A 10,793-nucleotide genomic window follows, 5' to 3' on the forward strand; every position below is an offset into this window, starting at 1 on the left:
CATCTGGTGCCGAAACCCGGGAACTTAATCAGCACCACCGCAGATCCAGAACTACAGTGCAGACTCCGCTTCAGAAAGCTTTAAAATTTCTATTAAAGGGACAATAATTTGAGATAAAAGCTGGAAGGGATAGAGAAACAAGTGTGTCTTTTAGTCAAGCTTGGAAAATGCCATTGCTGGATTCTTGTGGCTTTTGTTCACTTGAGAGAGAAAAGTTGATGGTGTATGGAAGGAAGGTTATGGAGTTCTGCCCTATGGAAGGAGAGAAATAGAAAGCTCGGTGGTCTGAGGAAAGATACAGGGAATGGCTGGTCAGTTCACCCATGTCTTTTCCAGTCCTCTCAGTGGCAGGGCTGCTGCTAGCCTATGAAATGCTTTGATGTAATGGACTCAGTCCTGAAGCTCTCCTTCCCCATGTCTTTTGGTGGGTCTGTCCCAGCCTCTCCATATTCTAAGTGATACTGTAAAGGAAGTGAAATTAGACTCCTTAGGCTAGATGTTTCTCTTATATTTAAAGTCCTGATGTAGTAGAGTTAAATGAACCCTTTTCATGCAGCATAAGAGGGGAAAAACAAACTTTAGAATCAAGAATTTGGTTTCACAGTGAGAATCTCAGCTCTTCTACCATGTTACAGGATTTAAGATGGATTCTTCACCCTCTCCATCTTTGTTTCTTCAAGGGGCTGGTAGATTTGTCCAAAGCATCATCTTTTTAATCTTAAGATTCTACAGTCCATTAAAATACATTGACCTCAATTTACCTTCTGTTCTTGGTTATTTGGAAGTTGGTTCTCTGGGTACTTACACAAGTAATTATAAAGTCTGCTGGGAAAGCAGAGATAACCACAGTGAGATTCGAGTAGCAAATAGAAATATTTGAGGACTATAAGAATAGCCTTTGTTGAAGTTTGTCATTTAAACTTCACTAGTTTTACAATGTAGTTTTGCAGGACGTGTAGTTAAGCTGATGCCTGGTTATTAACATGGTTGCAGTACTGTTTTGCACTAACCACTTTAATAGGTCTTCCAGATCATTTCTAAATTGATGAGCAGTTTAAAAGAACAAAAGCATGTACATGCTTACAGAAAGCCAAGATCATTTTCAGTGTAAAAACCTAGAGTTAAATAGGTAGGACAGATGTCTCAGCCGTTAGAGATACATGCCTTTGCAGAGGACTTGTTTGATTCCCAGCACCTATATCAAGTGCCCCAGTACATTCACTCATATGCACATGTCCTCCTGCCCACCCCCACCTGTATATGCACATGATTAACGAGAAAATGCATTCTAAACAGAGGAAAATGGTAATTTGTAAGGTATGTTTGAACATTGTTTACAGGAGTCATTGAGTTGCATTACCAGCCAGAGATTGTGAGTTTAGATTATATTGAACTGTTAAATTTTTATTGTATAAATAATACTAATGTTTAGCACATTGCACTAAAGTGTTTCAGTGGTTCAGGAGAAGTCATGTCTCGATTTCTTAACATTCTCCAACAATGACCCAGGATTCTTGAAGCTGATTCCAGAGCTGGGAGGGTAACACATCTTCTCTTACCAGGAAGGAAGAATGTTAGAAGTGTTTTGGAGCGTACTCTAAAATGATGCTGGCATGTTAGAAGCATGTTGGAGCTGTTTTGTAGGCGCTCCCTCTGGGCAACAGTCTTATGATGATTCAAGCACCAAAATAGTTAAAAGCAATAATGAATTATAAAGTATTAGAAAGAAAATAGTACTTTACGAGTTCACATCAGTAACATTTATATAAACACACAAAGCAAGAGGGAGCTGAAGACAGCTGTTAAGTGTAGAAGAATAACTGGAGTTGAAATATGATTTGCCAATATTATAGGAGCGTTCAGAGGATTCCAATTGAGTGTTAAATCTCGAGGAGAATTTTGAATAAAGAGAAGGGTATTTATACGATAGTGACCAGACCAGAGAGTACATATTGGATGTAGAACAGATAGTAAATGAGCAGTAGGAAATTTGGAAAGCATCTTCAGTGGGTGAAACTTAATATCACCAGTGAGGAACAGGACACGAAATCATGTGCTTCAAAATGTCATGACTCCAGAATGACATATAATTTATTGAGTGTTTTGGTTAGGAGTGTATTACTTGAGTCTCATGAGAGAATCACAGGCAAACTCAAGTGTTGCTGCATATTTATTTTTTTAAAGGACTATATTCTGTCAAAAGTTAGGAGAAAAAAAAAAAAAGTTCTGCTAGTAAAAACATAGGTGGCTGTGCCGAGTGCACCCGGTGACTTTCTGTACTCAGGTGGGAAGGCAAGATGATTGCAAGTTCTAGGCCAGCCGGGAGGTACATAGTGGAGGTACATAGTAAATCCTGTCTTGGACTAGATTAACCTGTAAGATTTTCATGCCCCCCCCCCAAGACTGGATCTTTTATCTGGCATTAAGAGTGTATTACAGAGTTACTTGACAATTTTATCATGCAAATTATAGATTAGTGTGGTTGACATTTAGTAGCTATCGATTTGTAAATTATTTTTAGAAGAGTACATGTACGTATTTACTGTGGAAAGGACCACAGTGTCAGCAAGTTATACTAGTGCGTGTTCATGTGTGTGTGTGGAAGAGGTAGCAAGAGCGGAGGGAGTATAGGGGGCAAATAGCAAAATACTAAGAGCTATCCAATAAACTTACAGTTTTTGTGTTTTCATTATATTTTTTCTGTTCATTTGGAATATTTCAGAATTTATACATGTGTGCAGGAGCATGTTCGTCTTATTGATTTAGATTGCTTATTTAACTTCTAATTTTGTATTCATCTTAGGATGTTAACCTATATTATTTATAGATGTATATATTGATTTTTTAATTTCTTTTAAATAGTGCTGGGCCTAAAGGAGATAACATTTATGAATGGAGGTCAACTATACTTGGTCCACCAGGTTCTGTATATGAAGGTGGTGTTTTTTTTCTGGATATCACATTTTCTTCAGATTATCCATTTAAGCCACCAAAGGTAAGAACTTATGTGTATACTGATTAATATTTATCCTCCTTCAAAACCCAGTTAGTTACTCTAGAATTTATGTGTGTATTACTGTAATAATTTGTATTTAATTGTTGTTTATGAATTAATAGGAAACTCAGAACCAAATTTTAAAACCAAAAAGTTACTGTCTTTTAAAAATATTTTATATTCAATATAGCTTGTTAATAGTAAATAAATCTATGTAGTGAAGAAAACATAAATGTGAACATATGCAAAACTCCCTCTGAAATAGTCATTGGTAGCTTTCAGAAATAGATTAATAATAAGGATCTGTCTTTATTCCTCCATAAGCGAAAACTAGGAAACTAACAAAGGGAAATTCTTGTACTTAGACACTTACTTTGTGCCTTCTGTGAGTGTAATACAAAACTGAAGAGTGGTAGGCTCATTTCTACTTTCTTCTTAATTCACTTAAACAGATTGTTTACTTGGGTAACAAACGGAAAACTATGGTTATGCAAAGCTTAAACACAATACTTGTTTGAAGAGCTTCTTCTCATTATAAAGTAGTCAAGGAAAAACCCTAGAGCTTAGTCTGTGTATCTGAGTTTTGCTAAAGAGGAATCCAGCCCCCAACTTGTAAAATGCTTTTCTTTTTAATTAGATAAACTTTTAATGCAGTATATTCTGACTATGGTATACCCTCCTCCAACATCTCCCAGATCTACCCTACTTTCCCTCCTTAGGACACAAACAGCCATCTAAAAAAAATAAAAATTAAATACAGTAAAAACAAACCAAAATAGGACAAAACAAATAAAAACAAGACAGTCAAAGATAATTTCTGATTTTATGGGGTTCCTTGTGTGAAAAATGCTTTTCATTTCAAATCCTGAAAATATTTAAATATATTTGTGATTCATTGTATGTGTTTATTTATCTATCCATACCCCCAATCATGTCTGTCTGTCTGTCTGTCTGTCTCTGTCTCTGTCTCTGTCTCTGTCTCTGTCTCTCTCTCTCTCTCTCTCTCTCTCTCTNTGTGTGTGTGTGTGTGTGTGTGTATGTGCGCGCGCGCGCGCGTGTGTAAAGTCTATAAAGGCTTCATGACTTTTAGAAAGGACTTTTTTCTGGACAGTATTCTCTAACACAGTGTAACAATGGTTCCACCTAGTGGCACGTACCTCAAATTACAGATAAAATGGTTTCTGTCTGTCTCTGGCCTTCCCCAGGCCCTCATTTCTCCTCTCCCTGTACCCACTCCTCCCCTTCTGTTTCCTCATCAGAAAAGAGTAGGGATCCAAGAGAAGACAGCCAGAGAGGACAAAACAAGATACAACAAGACAAGGCGAAAACCTCATTGAGGCTGGAAAGATCACAGTTTGAGGAAAAGGGTCCCCAAAACAGGCTGGGCAAAGCACTGATCTATGAGTACAGCAGAACATCATTGGGAATCATTTCACTGGTTTTTGTTTGTTTGTGTTTTGCCAAATGTGTTTGGTTCTGCCTTGGGTCTCTAGGTTCCTGGCCATCCTGGTATAGAGCACAGGCTCCCTCAGTGGATCTCAAGTTAAACCAGATATCAGTTGGTCATCCCACATACTCTTCGCTACCATTGTTCCAACATATCTGGAAGGCTGGACAGAGTGTAGGTTAAGGTTTTTGTGGATGGCTTAGTGTCTAGGTTTGTCTTTCTATAGTTTGTAGAGAATCGTCATGTGCCAAAGAAACTAGAATGTAGGGGTGAAGGCTCCATGCAGGCACCAGTTTGACCTCTCTGCATTCAGTGAGTTAATTGAATGTTGCCCCAGCTATTGTTTCCCCCGTGCAGAGAGCATCCCTCAGTCCTTGTGTCAGCCTGGGTTGTTTAGGATCTCTATGGGACCCCTTTTGACCAACAACTAAACCGAATGCTACCCAATTCCACCACTTACCTAGATACAAAAGATGTCCAGTTCAGACTCGATAGCCTACATTACTAAGAATCCTCACGAAGGCCACTTTCATAGCTTCCAGAAATTTTTTCCTAAACTGTTTCCACCCTCATCCAATGCTCCTCAGTTCAAGCTGTCTCTCTCCCTTCATCTCTCCCTTCTCCACTGGATTCTTATTACTTTTGTCTCTAGCTCTCCCTAAACCACCTACAAAATTTATTCTATTTCATCTTCCCATGAAGGTCTATTTGTCTTCCCTGAAGCTCTGTTTACCTAACCTCCTTGGTCTATGGGTTGTATCTTGATGATCATTTACTTAACAGCTAATATCCACGTATAAGTTGAACACATACCATATTTGTCTTGCTGGGCCTGGGTTGCCTCATTCAGGAAGGTATTTTTCTATTTGCATCCATTTGCCTACAAATTTCATGATGTCATTTTTTTTAATTTTTATCAGCTGAGTAATATTTCATCGTGTGCCACATTTTCTGACAAGATGATCCTTTAACAACCTGGGCAAACTTACTTCAAATTAAGAGTGTTTAAGTGTTTTACAGTGTGGCCCATTAGAATTTAAGACCTAAAAGTTATTTTAGAAGCTCTTAAAGTCTACATGTCCCCCTTGCTAAGTCAGAACCCTCATTCCATAAATTAGATCCTCATTGAGAATGATATATATTACCAACTGCTCAATTTTCATTCTTTTCTTGTTTTCTATATAATAAATGTTTAGTAAACTGTATGCCTATTTTTATAAATAGTGAAACTTCCACATGCATAGTTTTTCATATTGAAAATTGGTTTTAACATTTTAGAAAATAGGGGGAAAGTTAGCAGGATATAGTTATGATACTATTTCTGTATGTGAGGAAGAAATAATGTAACCTAAAAGATGCTTACATTTTTCTTAGCACTATTAGTAGAAATGGAAATTGTCTAGCAGAAGGGCTTGGAACTATAGTCCTGTATATGGATTGTCATTTTCATTAGTATATGGCTATTTATAGATTTAGTATACTATGAAGTTCCAATGTGTTAAATTTATAACTTTGTAATGTTTCTCTCGTTGTTAAGACAGATTTTTCCATTCTTAAACCCTATTCCTAAATGAAACAAATAAAATTTGTGGTATCTTGGTAATAAGTCTTATTTCTTTCTCTCCCTCTCACTTTGTCTCTCCCCTCCCTCTTTCAAATATATTTTTTTGTTTTTGTTTTTTGAAGCAGGGTTTCTCTGTGTAGCTTTGGCTGTCCTGGAAAAGACCAGGCTGGCCTCAAACTCACAGAAATCTATGTATGCCACTAATGCTTGGCTTTTCTATAGTATTTATGAAGTTCATTTAAGGTATTGAACTTCCTAAAGAGTAACACATTTTGTTAATTGTTAATAATTTCTATGTCTTTTAAGTAATCAGCTTAGTCTTTTGGACAAGCAGGTATTCCATTTTCTTGAAAAACATTGTCTATTAGAAGCATAGACAAAGTACATGTATAATTTTAAGTTTCCATAGCCACATTAAATAAATAAGAGGAACTAACTGTGAATTAATTTTAAAGGTATATTTAACCTTATATATTCAGAATATTGCTATTTCAGCATGCTGTAAGTAACATCCATAAGAATATTATTAATGAGCTCTTATATGTTGTTTTTGGTACAAAGTCTTTGAAACATGGTATTCAAAGTTAGATGCCTAGTTAGAATTCAGACCTCTGCATTCATATCAGATCATGATTCATCTTTAGCCCCTTTTAAGCCATCATTAGGTAGTATGTTTATGGGTTTCTCCACTCTTCCTGCCTTTTTTTTTTTTTTTTTTTTGGCCCCCACCCCCTGAAAAAGCTCTTTTGGATATTCTTCCTGTTCCCTGATTTTCCTTTGAAGCTCACAGTACACTACTAATTCTAAAATAGAAAGTTCTCTTTTCTACAAGTCCAAGTGATGAGTTTACTCTCAACTACTTTTTACATTTGCTTAAAAACATTTATTCCTGAAAAAGATGTCAGTTTCTTTGGTGCGGTAACTGAAAACCTTGCTTTTTTATGTCAGTGTCTATAGGAAAGTGACTAGGAGAGGACAGTAACACGGATGATGGCCACAGCCTTCCTCCCAGGCCTTCATTTATTCTGACATAGAAAGAAGTTTCCTGAGTTGGTGATACTCATCACTTTTACTAGAAGCTGACCTAACCTTTCAAAGATCATTTATTGTTTCTTCATACTTTTGATGCCAAAACATTTCTCCATTTTCCATGTTCATGTGTGTCCACAAAGACATATATGATATATGACTATATGTATACACACGTATATAATGCCATTCATGTAGATTTAGTTGATCAGTTGTTCACCTGTTCACTTTGTTTTTAAACCAGGGTAATGCCTGGTATTGTATGTAGTGCATGCCAATTGTCCTAGTACTCAGGAAACAGAGGCAGGAGGATTGTTGTAAGTTTGAAATGAGTGCAATGTGCACAGCAGGTTCACGTCAGCCAGACTTACATACCTAGAAACCTTGTGTCAAAAACAAAATAACAACAGCAAAAACAAATGAGCCAAATATAGTTCTTTCTATGTTAAGTCAAAATAAAACCAAAAATCAATACTTTTAACTAAAATACAACTATGTAACTTTTAAAATAGTTTTAAATAAAACTACTTAAGTCTGTTGTTACATCCAGTGTAAGAATAGTACTGGTTACTTACTTACTGCCAGCACTGTTGAGGCATTAGTAATAAGCCTTGTTTGCTTCCTGTTTCTACTGTGGTTGTGTATAGGTTACTTTCCGCACCAGAATCTACCACTGCAACATCAACAGTCAGGGAGTCATCTGCCTGGATATTCTGAAAGACAACAGGATCTTGCTTTAATTATTTCAAAGGTTTTGCTCTCTATTTGTTCCCTTTTGACAGATTGCAACCCCGGTAAGCAAATCTTTATGAATCTACAAATAAAATGTGTTTGTTTAATGTTGGTCAAGACGTAAATGTTCCTATTAGGAAGATCTGCATCAGAAATAGTGTCCACTAAGAGACTAGATATTACAGAATGAGACAACTCTGAACTCACAGGGAGACGGTCTTTAATAGTATGTCGGAATACAGGGACCTTGAAAGATATATACACACCGTAGTAATATTAAGTTGTAGGTATAAGACATATAGAATATCTGGAAAAAAGGTTGTATGCCAAGGATTGAATCTCGAGTCTCAGGCGTCCAGAAGGGAAACATTTTAGTGTGTCTGTATTGGCTTTGTTTGGTGTACTTTCTATACCATGTGTACATACTTTGCTTATAAAAGTTTTAACCTCAGATTCAACTTTTATTTCAAAATTCTATTTAAAATAAAATGACAGGTAAGTTTTTAGGCTGCTTATGTTTACAATTATAGATGTTACTGCATGACTGGCAGGGATCATTTCATTCTGAATAACATTGTAACATAGAAGCTTTATGTGAAACTTAGGCTAAGATGCTTAACAAAACAATGCAGCCTCTCTGCCAGGCTTTCATAGCTAAATAAAATGCCAAGAATAACATGACAGGGAACTTGTATCATTGACATCTCAACAGAGTATCTTGGGGCGCCTAAGCAAGACTCACACAATGTCATCAGCAATTTCAGAAGTTCCTACCCCTAAATGATGAGCTACAGTCAGTGGCTGCTAGGGGAGCAAGAAGATGTCGTTTCTAGTGATGAGCCCCTGATAGCTTACATCTATATTCCTACACGGTCATCCCTAAAGACAGACTGAAGAGAGAGGAAGAAAAGAAGGAATGCACATTAAAGAAAGGAGTCATGGCTTTGGATAGAGATAGAAATAAAAGTAATCTAATTATAGTCATGTATGATTCTCAAAAAGCAAAATTTTAAGTTTAAAATATTTGTTAAAACACATCTTTTACAAATATTAAACTATATAGCTGTTTCTTGACTATTTTTTATGAAAAAATAAAAACATTCTCAATTAAAATGCTACCAAACTATAGCTGTTCTTATATAATGCCTTGTTAGAACTATATATTTAAAACATACATGTTTTAATGTCCTTTTCACTTTTCCAGCGGATCCTCTGGTTGGAAGCATAGCCACTCAGTATTTGACCAACAGAGCAGAACATGACAGGATAGCCAGACAGTGGACCAAGAGATACGCAACATAATTCACATCATTTGTATACAGTGTGAAGGAGCAGAAGGCCTCTTCCCACTGTGCTGCGGATCTTTATAGCCTTTACAATACGGACTTCTGTGTATATGTTATACTGATTCTACTCTTGCCTTTAGCCTTTGGAGACTGGGAGACTCCCCAAAAGGTAAAAGCTACCAAGAGTAGAACTTTGTAGCTGTAGATTAGTTATGTTTAAAATGCCTACTTGCAAGTCTTGCTTCTTTGGGATATCAAAATGTATTTTGTGATGTACTAAGGATACTGGTCCTGAAGTCTACCAAATATTATAGTGCATTTTAGCCTAATTCATTATCTGTATGAAGTTATAAAAGTAGCTGTAGATGACTAGGAATTATGTCATTTGTATTAAGCCCAGATCTATTTCTGAGTATGTGGTTCATGCTGTTGTGAAAATGTTTTACCTTTGTCAGTTTGTAATGAGAGGATTTCCTTCTACCCTTTGTAGCTCAGAGAGCACTGATGTATCATCTCAAACACAATAAACATGCTCCTGAAGGCATAGTTTCTTGTCATAATGTTGAAGGTCTTGTCAGAAGGTGTGTCTGAGATGACTGTTGATGGAATAAAGATGTGGCTATGAAGATTGCTTATTAAGGACTAGTACAAATGAATTATTAAATTGAAAACATTTAAAAATCCTAAGTGTGTAAAGTTTTTTCCTTTAAGGAGAGAATACAGTGGGCAACCATTGGTCTTAAAAAACAATAACACAAAAATTCTACATTGACAATGTAGCATTTGAATTGAAAATGAAGTCCTGCGTTATTTAGGACTCTCTCCATGTCTTAACAGAACATTATGTCTCCAAATTATTGTCAGATAATTGCTATGCTGTGATTGCTTTTCTATGGTGCTTTTCCCTTTAATCCTGATCTTGAATTTTTATGGTGCATTATTGCTACTGTGATACATAGCCTGCAAGTGTTGCCAGAGGCTCAACAGTCCTGTTTGCCCTGAAGGTAGAATGTGTGTTAGTGTGCAGGCGTGACACTCTCAGTGAAAGACAAACAAGTTGTAAGAGTTGAGAGGTTAAATTCCTTCTAAATGTAATTAATAGGTATACTTTTAAGCTTGTAATTATTAGGCTTGCTTAAGAGAATTGTAAACAATATAATTGTACTTTTTTTTCCCCCTGTGCCTGGAATAAATTATCTGTGGTCAGTGTCTTTTCCGGTCCTAAGTATGGTAATATAGTACCATAATAAAATTTATGGAGATTAATTATTAGGGTAAAAGTAAACATGGCTTTGGGCTGGAGAATGTTAACTCAGTGATAGAAGCTAGTTTGGTATCTCCAGCACCATGTACACAGAGATAAAGATTTCTTCAGGAAAGTGAATCTTATAGACTACCATAGGGGGCTTCTTTTCAAGTGTTTGGTGATAGAAATCTTAAATCATAGGGAAGCTTAAATTTAGCAATTGTCTATTTTTCCTGCAAGTTCTGTACACATAGACACACATATACAACACAGGCACAGACAGACACACACACATACACACACACACACATATACACACTACCGTTTTATAAGGGAACAGCTAACATGTTAATATTTAGAAGATTTAAGCTTTATATTTGAAAACTTAGTATTATTTTAAGGAGAAATTAAAAAGCCACAGTTCAAGTCAATGTGATGAGGGTGGAGGTGTTATATGAAAGTGAACCATGGTGAGCTGTAAAAAGGACTTTTTC

The 10,793-nt window shown here is 36.2% G+C and overlaps 1 protein-coding gene across 1 annotated transcript in view; it reads left to right on the forward strand.

Moving 5' to 3' along the window:
* The window catches only part of Ube2e3 (ubiquitin conjugating enzyme E2 E3), a 49,672-nt gene extending 40,073 nt beyond the window's left edge, over positions 1 to 9,599 (forward strand). Inside the window, 4 exon segments of the mRNA XM_029536086.1 lie at positions 2,863 to 2,995; positions 7,683 to 7,758; positions 7,761 to 7,829; positions 8,972 to 9,599. Of these exon segments, the coding sequence (XP_029391946.1) occupies positions 2,863 to 2,995; positions 7,683 to 7,758; positions 7,761 to 7,829; positions 8,972 to 9,069 (376 nt within the window). The 3' untranslated portion in view covers positions 9,070 to 9,599.
* Positions 9,600 to 10,793: the final 1,194 nt, after the last annotated feature.

The sequence above is a fragment of the Mus pahari genome, chromosome 3 (assembly GCF_900095145.1).
Source record: "Mus pahari chromosome 3, PAHARI_EIJ_v1.1, whole genome shotgun sequence".
Taxonomy (NCBI): Eukaryota; Metazoa; Chordata; class Mammalia; order Rodentia; family Muridae; genus Mus; species Mus pahari.